The sequence below is a fragment of the Rhinolophus sinicus genome, linkage group LG04, assembly GCF_036562045.2.
Source record: "Rhinolophus sinicus isolate RSC01 linkage group LG04, ASM3656204v1, whole genome shotgun sequence".
NCBI lineage: Eukaryota > Metazoa > Chordata > Mammalia > Chiroptera > Rhinolophidae > Rhinolophus > Rhinolophus sinicus.
The window spans coordinates 127,512,925-127,526,463 of record NC_133754.1 but is presented as its reverse complement, the minus strand read 5'-3'; the positions used below and the strand labels follow the sequence as shown (position 1 = coordinate 127,526,463).

The window sequence follows — 13,539 nt, the reverse complement described above, 5'->3', positions numbered from 1 at the left end:
TTACATCTGTGAATTGGCTTGTAGGAAATCTAGTGATTTACAGCAGATGATGAGATTTCTTATACTTCTAACACTTGCCATGTGGTCAGGTAACAAAGGCTGTCATCTCATTATTACTGAATGACCACTTTCAGGTTAACATAATAGTAGAGAACAAGAAATGCTTGCATTTATTTGTCCTAAGGTAAAATGAGTGATTGAGATAATGTATACAATACCAACTAAAATGTCATACGCTTTGTACTAGCTTATCTTCTTTGTTTCCGAACAATATTTTTGTTTGCCAGATTTTGTGTAACTTTTATCTCTATGGATATATAATACTATGCTACTACTTACTACCCTGGAGTACAAATCCTAAAGAAATCCATTATTTCATTCCAACTGCCTTAAATGACTATTCTCATAGTGGATCCAGAAATCCATTTTAAGTCCTAAAAACCCAACAGGATTATTTTCATTGGACCGTATGTTAAATTAGCATACTAATTTGTGGCTATTTTTTTATGTTTACCTAATCGAACTGTATGAGTCCTGATTTAACCCCTTTTAGTTGAGTTTCCTTATTTTAAAAGGATGTACCTACGTTATGGGGGTCAGGAATGATTCTGCCAGAATGTTCCACCCTGAAATGGAGCTGACATCAATTAAAGTTCAACAAACTCAGGAAGTGTTTTGTTTTGCTTTTTATCTACTTACCCTTTATTTTTTCTCTCTTTACATTCTTAAAGAGTTTCAGGTAGAAAAACCTCCTTCAGGAAGGGAATCTTAGCATAATCACCTTAGCATATTTCACTTTAGCACGTCTGAATTAAGTGTGATAGACAGGAAGAATGCAAGCAAATATTTGCTCACTAAATTTCCCTCTGTCCCACTATTTCTGAGTTGCCTAGCAAGACTTGGTCTGCCCTTTTTCTCAGCGACCTGTGAATTGCCTTGTTCCACTTTTAAGTTCCAGCCCCCCAGCCCCCTTCCCCCCAACACACACACCTTTCTCCTTTGTCCAAAATGACCTATATGCCTCACTTCTATTGGCCTAGAAGGGCGAGGATTATGTTTGGAATTTTCATGCTCATGTGAATTCCTCATGAGCTTGTATGAAAATTTGATTTTCTCTTGTTAATCTCTGTCTGTTAATTTAATTATTAGCCCAGCCAGAAAGACTTAGAAGGTAGGAGGAAAATAGTTTTTTACGCCTCCACAACATATATGAAACTCATTCCAAATGGTTTTAAAAGATAGTAACAACCTGAAAACAATATTTGTTTGTAGTAGAAATGGAACATAAGTAGCTTATTTTCAAATAATATATTAACATTACACACTGTTATTGGACGAATTGTGTCCCGTCCCCAAATTCTTATGTCCAAGTCTTAATTCCTAGTATCTCAGAATATGACTGAATTTGGAGAAGGGGGTCTTTAAAGCATTGATTAGGTTAAAAGGAGGTTATTAGGGTTAAAGCTACATCGTTTGTGGTACTTTTGTCATGGCAGCCCTAGAAAAGTACGTAATACACACGCTTCACAAAGTCAAGTGTTTTATTTGTTTTGAAAGGAGCTGTCTTTTTGGTAAAATTTTTGAAGTTTCAGTACTAGAGGAAAAGTATAGACATGAGCGGATTTGCAGCACACACACCAAATGCCTTTAACAGTTCCCCAGATTTTCATTCTCAAATATATGTTGAAAGTTTCCTTTCTGTTTTTGGAGGTTTAATATCGGTTTAACAACAATTTTTGAGAGTATACCTAGAATAACACTTTAATATGTGCTATGGAGTTTCCGTTTTAAAGTCTTTGGAAGCAGTGTCTGTGTTTTGTGATTTGTCCTCCATTTTAAACTTAAATGCAAAAATACAAGTTCTTATGATTAAACATAGATCCACATTAAGCAGTTAACACACTTTAAATGTAACAGACATTTTCCCACTGGTATATAAAATTTTCATGAGTTGTACCCAGACTTAAATGGATTTTAGTCAAAAGAAGAAGATGATACTAATCTCCAGAACTGCAATCTCAAATTTAAGATGTTTATTTGTTACATTTGTAGCATGTTGTATTTTAATCAAAAGTATAAAGACTTAATGATTAATTCAACAATATTTATTATAAATAATTATATTTCAGCTCAAGTAATTTTATTAAATAGCTGTTATGATATATAATAATAGAGATGATGATGATAAACTGTTTAGAATTTACCATCTGTCAGGAATTGTGCTGTGTGATCATATTAAATACTTATAACTGGCAAGACAGGTGTTACTATTCCCGTTTCACAGATGAGAAATCTAAAGATAAAACTGGTTAAACATTTACTAGGTAAAGCAACCAGAGGTGGAAGTGAGATTCAGACCAGACTCAAAATTAAATTTCCCCTAGACCACACTGCTTCTTATTAATATTTTTACACCACCACTGTCAAAATCAGTTTTTTAAAGATATAATAACTTATTTGCACAAAATACAGTTTTAAAAATAAAGGCTATTCTACTCATTTCTCCTGGAATCTAACATGCTAAAATATTTTTAAAATATATCTATGAAAAGTATACTGTTGGGGGCAGTGACTAAAGACCACTGAGAAAAACTGAAAGAATTGTAAAAACTGATAAATTTCTTATTTGTTTGTAGTGTTTTTTACTATCTGGAGAATAAAATTTAGACAAAGAATGATTTGGAAGAAATAAAAAAGTTTCAGCCAGAGTTCATATATTCTTGAACACTGTATTTTTTTGTTACATTGTCCAGCTCTCTGATAATGTATTTCCATTGAGAAAGAACAATAGAATTTTTTCTCTCAGAAAAATACAAATGTCTATAACAGTCTGGTACAAACATTTTTATATACCTCTACTCCCTGTCGACAGTAACTTGTATATTTCTGGAATATTATTTTAAATCAATGGTTATCAATACTTGAAAAATGTTTTCCCCTTTGAAGAATTTTATTTTAAAAGTAAATTGAGTCCACATAGTTTCTCAGTCATTTAGGTTTCTTGCTTAACTGTGGTTCTTCCTTGACTCCAGTTCTTTGTTAATTTTCCATGTATATCTGGTAACTCTTCTTCCCACGTGGCTTGTGGAATAGTGGGAGTGGCCCTACATCCTGAATTTGAATCCCAGCTCAAACCAGAAATGTTTACTTCTCTGCATTACTAAAGTTTTGAGAGCCTCCAGAGTTTTCCCTCTCTGGGAAAATAATTATTGGCTCTACTTACCTCACATGTTTTTGAGATGATCAGAAGAGTTTATGTTTATAAAACTATTTTATAAATGGTAAAATGTACTTTGCAGACTAATGATTATTTATTTTTCAAGATTTAAATTAAAATCAGTTCTTCCTTGAAAGTTTTGTACTTATGGCTTAGTATTAATGGCTCTCTCTTTTTTGCCCTGACTTATCGCACTTAGATCTGGGGGCGAAAAGGGCCACATACTAAAGCTAACTGCTCAGGGGAAGCCAGCATGGTGGGCCCTACACACTGAGAAAGTAACCGCACAGGATGGGCTGAACGTAAAGATGTCCACATAAAAGCAGGTCATGGCGGGTAATCAAGTCCTTGGCCCGTAGCTTCCTTGACAAAGGTCAATCTTTACCTTAAGTGAGCCTGTCTATTGTCTTTGTGCATCTAACATACCTTTGGAATGTCAGCGTAATTTCCATTTCCAAACCCCTCAGGCACAACCAAGTCACCAGAGCAACAGGAGACCACAGAACCCCTCATTGTTATCTTGTTCCCCGCATACCGTCCCTATGTGCTGTAAAAGTTAATGAACTATCCTGTACCTAATGTAAAACAAGTATTTGTCTTTTGGGTTTATTTTTTATCTAATCCCAGAGATTTTTTTTTCTTCCTTTTTTGCTTCCTCTCACTTTCCTAATCTACCTCTAGTGGATTTCATGTAACCCTCCTTACATCTCTTCCTTTGATTCTAATATATAAAATAAACTGTAAAACTTCCATTCTTCGGAGTGTCTTCTTAGTCCATTGAGATTTTGCTTTCCGACTGTTGTTGTCCGTTTGGCTCAAATAAACTCATAAAATCAGGTTTGGACTTTTTTTATGGCAACAGAGCCTATCCTTTATTAGATTTATTTATGCAAGTGTCTTTCTTTCCAAATAGTTTTTGAAAATTTTTAAGGTCAGGAATATTGTATGTTATCTTTTCTCAGTCTCACAACATGAACATTGCTTAAAAAAATTAATTCATATGCAACCTTGAAATAATTATAATTTACAGTTGCTAAGATTCTTTTTGGTAAAATGTTCCTTTATTGTGTAAACTAAGGACCTCATGATTACTAAAATTACATTTTTCTAACTTAGAAATAAGCAGCATCCATAAATTATTTTGAATTTAGGTCATTAGTTTTTCATATGATTTTTAAACATTGAAGAAAAATGTTATTTTATTAATAAAGTTTCTCTATGTACCTATTTTTAAACTTTTTATATAAATTGTTTTCCTCTGAAATTTTTTTTTACAATGGGTAAATTACATATGTAGCCAAAGCACTTATGAGCTCAGAAAAACTGCAGTTTATTAGCATACTTTTTTCTGTTTCATTATGCATAGAATTTTAAATTATTTTACAATCTGTCCTTTATTCTACAGATGTATTACTACATTTTATATTTTGTTTATCTATACTATCTTAGAATTATTTAGAAATGAAATACTTTAGATTTATTATGTCCTTGTGTTTAATGTAATTTCATTTTCATAAGTTAGAAATAATAATAAAGTTCAGTGGATTATGGTTTGGGACTTTTAAAAGAATAAATAAAATTCTTCTATTTAGGTCATTGAATTGGAAAATCGGCTAGAATCTTTTGAGAAAAGGTCGAGACAATTAAAAGAAGGAAATAAAAAATTAACAAAAGAAAATGGTTTTCTGAAATCCCTTTTAAAACAGCAGCAAGAAGATGCAGAGACCAGAGAAAAACAGCTAGAACAGCTACAAAAGGGGAGTAAAGATGTAGAAAAAGACAAAGCTGATCTTGAAGTAAAAATCAGTGAGCTGAAGAAAGAAGTCACTTCCCTAAGGAGCCAAGTGGCAGAAGCTAATGGGTTGAGAAATGAAAATGAAGAGCTGAGAAATGCAATGGAGAAATTGAAGCATTCAGCAAACAAGGCTAACTCTAAGACGGCCACCATGAAAGTGAGATCTGGACAACATGGTTGTAAAACAACCACTACCAAGGTTAAATTTAATGCCGCCAAGAAAAAGTGCCCTGTGGGTCGTTACCACACTATTCTCAATCACTCCATCAAGGTCATGAGCAATCTGTTTGAGAACCTCAGCAAGGACAAGGACGGGTGGGAGGATGTGAGTGAAAGCAGGTAAGGCTCTCATTAACTTAGCTCTGTGGTGGGGACACCGTGCATATGTAAAGCCCCAGCAAATGGAGATTGAATTTCAACTACTGTCGATTTGGTATTCAGAAAAAATACTGTCAGATCCTTTGAAATATCTTGGGAGGTCTTGTTCTGAGCTTATTGACTGAAATTTGCATGCAAAATTAGCCACAACTGCATGAGTATTTGAATAGGTGCCAGGAAACCCAAAAGAAGGCAATGCTTGATTTCTTCCAGTGATGCTATTTTCATGCAGTCATGAGGCTTGAAATTGACAGTTTGGCAGGTTGATTTAATTTGCTGGCCCTTTGCATATTCACCACTGACAGCTAAGGATTCCCAGGCAAGCCTACTAAGTCTGTTTAGTTATCTTGTGACACGCCAACCTGGGAGGAGAAACATTTTTCCCCCTTAATTTAGTTAGATAAATTTTGAATGACCCATTTCAGCTTGTTACCAGATGTCTACAAGCTGTTTAACATCCTTTAAATTAAGAACCATCTTCACTAATTATTTCATGTATGTGTTATGCAAAGTCATTGTACTAACTTTAATTGAATGGTGGTTAAAATTTAGTTCCTTCAAGTTAAAGCTCTACAGATTCGTAGTCTTAAGTTGCATAACCCCTAGTGAATAGCAACAGGAGAATACTAAAAATCTATAATATTTCCTTTACCCCCGGCTCATGAAGCACATCAGTAACCACAAAGGCAAATGGATAATAGAATACCTCTTTTTATAAATAGATAATAGAGAAGTTTAATGTTGCCAGAATTGCTAACACACAAATTGCACAATTTTGCATAATTTTGGCTTGTTTTATAATGGCATACATTTCATTTATTTTTCATAATTTTTGTTTTACATCTCCAACAGTGGCCTGTTTTAGATTTAGGATTGAGGATGCACAAAAAGTATAACTTTCCTCCCACCTTCTGAGTTCTTTTATCTGGTCTAATAATCAAATTAATAGAGACAGATGAACAGGAGAAAGTGTCCTATATTTATGATTACGGATGTACATGCTGGGCGTATTTTAAGATATGAGAACCGAAATTCATTAGGCAGGTAAGGTTTATATGCCTCTCTGGACAAAGGAGAAGTGGGACAGGAGTCTGAGATTGGGAAGGGAGTAAGAAATTCACAGGTAGGAGAAAGAGAAAACATATGGTAAACAAATCTTGCTGGGCCTTCCAGAAACAGTGGGTCAGAGGGAAACAGGCTTTGCTAAGTTTCTTCCCGTCCATCACATATGTGTTAATTCTTATAAGGTGCTTAAGCTAGGGCTCCCTTCCAGAAGCAGGTTTTTCTATCTGAATTCCTTTAGGCAGAAAAGGGTAGATTCAAAGGTTCTTTCTGAATCTTTCGTTTCTTAATAACCAGTTTAAAAATCAACATCGCAAAAGACACATTTTGGGGTGGTAAAACTTTGGTTCCCCTCAAGATGTCTTTGGATAGTTTTATAAATCACATAGACGTGAAACGTATTTTAAAATGTGGTTCTCAAACTTGTTTGCATATTACAATCACTTGGGGTGTCTTATAAAAATTCCAAAGCTCAGGCCATACCCCAGAACAATGGAATCTTAACGTCTGGAGTGGGATCCAAGCTTCAGTATTTTTTGAAGCTCTCTAGCTCATTCCAATATGCAGACAAGTTTGGGAACCACTGTTTTAAATTTTCACTTGGTCAAGCCCTTTGTCATCAGGCAGGTAAAAAACTCAAAACAAATTTATGACGATAAGGAAGAAGGACCAGATCTTCATTCCCATTCTTTGTTACTTCTCTGGTTTTCTTTCCAGTTCTCAAAAGCAATCAGAGATAAAATACTAGATAGCTTAAAACCCACTAAGCATTTATCTGTATTTTCAAGGAAATTCTAGCTTCACTACTAATTATATCTCAGCCAATTGATATTACCACACTCTTCATAATGCAGTGATGCAGTTTACTCATGTATGAGTATGTATGCATGAATAAACACGTGAAAGTGAACTAATACACTCAGTTCTAATTTCGTCATATTAATGCATGTGCAGAGGTCACATATTTTGGGAGATGGATCACATACTATCTCTTCAACACAGGGTTGTGATTAAAATTATTTAGCAGTGAAACTCAGTTTTAAACTGTGAGGATTAAATGTTATATTTATTGCCTGACAGAATAGTCTCAGGAATCACTCAGGTGCAAAGAATTCTCAAACAATTACAAATCCTGCAGTGGAGCTTCAGGACTTCAAAACATTCTACTTCTTTTACCTTTGCATAGTCTTAAATATAAGAAATTTACTTGGATTCTGAGAAAAATAGAGCTTTGTTTTTTTCTATATAAATATACTATATTACATAATTGATATTTGATTATTAAAATTTATTTATTTATAATTTAATAGTATTACAAGAGCATGATATTAAATAACAAAGATAATACAATTTAGTAACGAGTTTGAAGTCCTTTATTCAGGGGACAGCAATCCATGGGGTAGGGATGTACAGAATCTAACAAGCAGTGAGGCATGCTTCCCGAGGGAATTAGGACAAGAGAGAATTTTGTAGAGCATTAAAGAGGCAAAGCAGAAGTATGGCATGATTGGCCTAATAAGTCTAGCAGGTCCTATTTTCTAGGGTAAAGCAAGGTAGATAAAGCTGAGTTAGAGGGTTGTGATTGGGTTAGGTTACGTTTCCTTGACAGTGAGATGTGGGGCAGAAAAACTAATTTTCCTTCTACCTTTCTAAGTTCTTCTGGCTGGATTAATAAATTAACATGAGACAGATTAATAAAAGAAAATGGCCAAATTATTGTGTATGTACACATAGGGGGGTTCTATATGAATATGGGGGCTGTGGTTTGGGACTTCAAAGGGGAGAAAGAAAGTTCACATGGAGATAGGAAAGCAAATGGTTGGTAAATAAGTATTTGCTGGGCCATCTTTAACAATGGGACACAGAGAGGACCCTGATCAAAGGGCCCTTCTAGGTTCCTCCCTGTGTATCACGTATCAGACACGTATATTAACTATAATTATTTATGATGATATTCCCTTTCCTGGAGGAAGTTCTGTATCTAAATTCTTTCAGGCAGTAAGGGAGAAGGTCAAAGATTTTTCCGAGTCTTTTTTTTTTTTTTTCTTGAAAATAATCAGCTAAATCCCAAAAGGCATATTTTGGGTTGGCAAACTCTGCTTCCCCTCAGAGACTTTTCCTGTAAGTGTAGCTGACTTAGGCTTAGATTTTTCTGACATGGGCTGGGCCATTGGGGTGGTCCACATTTTGTGGGTCCCTACATACAAATTACCTTATCAATGCCCATTCAGTGATGAGTGACAATGAAGAGTTGTTATTAATACCTTGAAGAAGAAAAACAGAATTTCAGCAAAGCATGTTTATCTAATTTGTGGATAACGTGGCATTGAAAGGGGTGAAAACTATTTTACAGATCTCAATAGACTGGGACAATAGTTATACAAAAGACTGCAGGTTCTTTACTTGGCTATAAAATGCCAATTGTTCAACTATATAATGGGAAAAATATGAGACTTTGCGGTAGTGTACAGAAAAATATTTTATGAGGCTTTGTTAAATCCTGTATGAGTCTATAGTACAATGTACATGCCAGAAAAGCTTACCTAGTTTTTGTCTCCATCTACCAGTTCTACTAAGTATGTCTCCTAGTACACTTGGAATATGAAATTGAATTCTGGGCACAATAATGCTCCATCAAAATAAGCTGAAGCACATTCAGAGTGACCAGGGTGTTGAAACATCTCAAAAGCATACATATTAGGCATATTTGAACAAGCTAGGGAAGTTTTTCTTAGAGATGCCTCAGGTATCATATAACTATATTTAAACAGTTAAAAGGTCATGCATGTGGGAAAAGGATTGGTCTTACCTGTATTTTCTCCTCAACCTCCGCACTTCCAATCTTCCTTTCTTGGTTTATGTTTTATCCTTAACACACACTACTAACACACTACGTATTTTACTGATTCTTTGTATTTGTTACCTATCCCCCCACCCCTCTAGGATGAAAGCCACATGAGGGCCAGGATTATTATCAACTATATTTACTTACTGCTTTATTCCTGGTGCCCAGAAAGTGCCTGGCATACAGTTGGTGCTTAACAAGTATTTTATTGAGTGATGACTGGTCATTAGCAATGGAACTGGGATCAGTGGTTGAAAGCCTCAGAGATTCAAATGTTGTCCCAGACTAAGGGGAAACTTTCTGTTAGGAATGTTAAAGCTTTCTGTCCTGGCTCAGAAAGTAATGAATACTCCAACCCTGGGAGTGTTAAAACTTGTGCTTCCTGAGTTAACACTTAGTAGAAATACTGTAGAAGTGATGCTAATAGGCAGTTGATACTAAATATTCTAATTTCTCGAGATTTTATAATTTTGTAAAATATATTTAGACTAATTTTCTCTCTTAACATCGAGAACTAGTAAATGCTCAAGTTAAACTTATAGCTGTATATGCAATATGTGCTATCATATTATTTGGTCTTGAACTTAAAAGAGGTATATTTACTACTTTTCCTCTTGGGTTTTATGTACCCCCTCACACACACCTTTTTCCAAATGCAGTGATTCTGAAACACAGACCTCTCAAAATTTGGGAACAATTATTGTAGAAACATCTCAGAAAATAAGTCCTCCAGAAGATGGAAGAGACCAGACAGAGAGTGATCAAACGGAAGACAGCCAAATGCAAGGAAAAGAAATAGTGCAGATGTCAAACAATACAGATGGCAAGACCCCAAAGGTAAATGACACAGTTTTGCTTAATTAAAAGCTATGTTTTCAATTTTATCTTATGTTTCATAGCTTAAATCAAATTTTGTTGCCTGTGATTTAATTTATATCCTTAAAAATTAACTTTTCTTTGACGTATGCAATGAAAATACACACTTTTTAAATAGTTTTAAAGTCCAATTTGTTACAATCTTTTTATAGATAAAATGGAAATAGATAGTATTCTCCTAAATATAAATCTTAAAGAATTTATATCTGAGCCAAAAATAAAGGTGATAGTAAGTAAGCTTATTATTGTTTTCTGGTATATGAAATATACAAAGTGTAGAAACTTCTGTTTTCTATTAGCTGTTGTATGATAAAGTTATTTAGTTTGACTAAATCTACAAATAGCTGATATTTACCTAATTTCTCAATGTATCTTAAACCTTAAAAAATTAATGTTCCTAAACAATTTATTTAATAATTATTACTATCAATATATCATGTCACCAAAATGTTTACCTATGCAGCATAAATTGGTGAAAAACAGAGAAATGGTCATTTTATTTTGTTCTAAAAAATCATCTTTTAATTAACCTATAGGGTTCTTTTAAAATCAAATCCAGAAGTGTTTATTATTTGAGATCTGGCAAGAACTTTGGAAGAAAAAGTTCAAAGATGACAGAAGTCTATTTTAATTACCACTAGAATAAATTTCAGATGATTGTACTCTAAGTGCCTGCTGATTTATTGATTGATAAATAGATTTTATAGAAATCTCCTATTTTTCCACATATTTTTGGCTGGGAATTTGGTTTAGCTGCAGTCATTTATGTGCAGTATAATGAGTCTATAAATAAAAGTAACTCATAATTCCATTCATATAATAAGAGGATATAATATAAACTACTTTGAATAGATCTATGCATTGTTCACAGTCAGAAAATAAACGTTGAGCAAATTGTCGCAATTGTGTTTTGAAACTATTAGGACTTCAGAACTCACTAACCCCAAAGGTAACGATTATTTGAACTTCAACTTAATCACTCATCTCCTCTTCCTTATAATTTCATCTCTCTTAAAATAATGGTTAATTTTTTCCTGTTTTTCAAATTTTATAGATTCTATACAGTATATCTTTTTTTGTGTTTCTGGCTTCTTTTGTTCAATGTTATGTGGAGTTCATTCACTTTCATTGTTGTATATAGTATTTCATTGTCTGAAATATACCTCAATTTATCCATTGCTACTGCTGAATTTTGGGTTGCTTCCATTTGGATTTCTTGCAAACAATGTTGCAATGAATGTTCTTGTACATGTCTTCTATTGCATACGTGTGGGTGGGCATTTTTGTAATGAAATACCAGGGGTAGAATTACTGCACCATGGATTATGTTTTCCTAAGATTTTAGTTGATAATGCTGTTTTCCAAGTGTTGTACCAATTTGCTGCACCAACCAGTAGACTGAAAATTTTTACTATTCCTCATTGATACTTAGTGTATTAGTATATCTCATCTCAGCCACTTTTGTGTGTATTTTGACGTATATCATGTGGATTTAATTTATGGTTTTGTGATTACTAATAAGGTGTTGCGTATTTTCTCGTTATAGTGACCATTTGGAATTCTTTAGTAAATTTTCTCTTCAAGTCTCTGCCCATTTTATAATTGAGTTGTCTGTATTTTTCTTATTCATCTATAGGTGTTCTCTTATATAACCTTTTATTGGTTTCATCTGAGCCTTTGGTTGTTTATATACATTGTAGATATCTTGCCCAACTCCATACTGTGCCTTTTCAGGGCTCTTAATGGAGTTTTTTGAGGAGCAGAACATCTTAATTCTAATGCAGTCACAGTAGAAAGATCAAACAATCCAATTAGAAAATGGGCAAACAATATGAACAAACATTTCACCAAAAATGATGAATGGATGGCAAATAAGCATATATAAAGACGTCCAACACCATTAACCAGTAGATAAATGCAGATTCAGACTCTGATGAGATACACGTCTATCAGAACAACTAAAATAAAAAATAGTGACAATACGAAATACAGGCAAGGATATAGTGGATCTGGATCTCTCATACATTTCTGGTGGGAAACAGCAGTTTCTTAAAAAAAGCCTAATCAAACACCTACCATACAACCTAGCTATCTCCTTCTTGGACAATTATCCCACAAAAATGAAAATTTATTTGTATCCAGAAAACCTGTACATGAATGATCATAACAGCTTTATTTGTAATAGCTGAAAACTGGCAACAACCAAAATTTCCTTCATTAGCTGAATGGTTAAACAAACTGTGGTATATCTATACCATGGAATACTACTCAGCAATAAAAAAGGTACAAATGTTAATACACACAATATTCTAGCTTTGTGACCTCAAATTTGTCATCCTGAGTTGGGGCCTATGCTTTCTTTCATGTCTTGTGGTCTTTTGTGTTGGGGATTATCAGTTGTCCTGTATTTTGTTGTCCACTTTGTTGTCACTTGTCTCTCTTGGTTCCTACTTTCACTTCATTTTTGACCTCAGACTTTCCCTTAATATTTTGCCATGTTACAAAGACACTTTGTGCTCATTTTAAAATGTGAGAATTTTTATGAATTTCTAGTCAGTAATAATACTGGAAATATAAGTCCAGTTCTTTTTTAATTTAGGTCCAGTTAATTTAGTGACTAATATTTATAATTTGGTAGTTCTGTTTTGGATCTTTTTACAGTACTCAGTAATAACACTTAAATATTAATTGAATCATAAAGCAATGAAACTTCTAAAATGTATATCTTATGTACTGGTTCTGAAGACAAATTTAAATGAGACATTTCAAAAATATTTTTAGAAATGAAACATAGTTTAAAGGAAAGTAATTACTTCAAAGAAAACCTTTTCTTAGATAGGGTTTTCTGGTATTTGTGTTAATAAATCGGTTTTATTACTTTAGGGCCATGCTTTTATATAATCTATGTACCCGTCAACATAAAATATATGGCTCATTGTCAAAGTATCATTGGGTCAAATTTATTTCTTATTCCCCAATTTTACTATAATTATTTATTTGTCCCTGAATTGGGATCTTTGAAAAACAATTATCTTTTTTAAAGAATTAGTTTTCTAGATTGATATTGTTCCTGTTTCTCAGCCAACAAATTCTTAAACAAGGCCACATATTTTATTGTTAGGATTTACAATATTTTGAAACATATTCCTATTTAAAATTTTGCTTTGGGAAAGGTTTTTAAATTTGTAAAACATTTTAGAAGAAAAGTCAACATAGCTTTATTATATTTAGCCTTAGTGTAATGGATGTCATGAGGAAAACATATAGTTTCAAGGAAACTTACTGTATTATCATCAACATTATTTTAACTTGATTTGTGAGAAGAGATTTATCCATCTACATACAACAGAAAACAGTATTTAAGAA

The 13,539-nt window shown here is 33.5% G+C and overlaps 1 protein-coding gene across 5 annotated transcripts in view; it reads left to right on the top strand.

Annotated features, from left to right (window-relative positions):
* CNTLN (centlein) overlaps positions 1-13,539 on the top strand; it is a 263,049-nt gene that overhangs the window by 178,362 nt on the left and 71,148 nt on the right. For all 5 annotated transcript variants that reach the window (XR_012495705.1, XM_074330346.1, XM_019739197.2 and 2 more), the window contains 2 exons: positions 4,810-5,351; positions 9,957-10,134. Coding sequence is in view for 4 of the 5 variants with exons in the window: in XM_074330346.1 (XP_074186447.1) it covers positions 4,810-5,351; positions 9,957-10,134 (720 nt within the window). In the remaining variant the exon portion in view is untranslated. The remainder of the gene's footprint in view (positions 1-4,809; positions 5,352-9,956; positions 10,135-13,539) is intronic.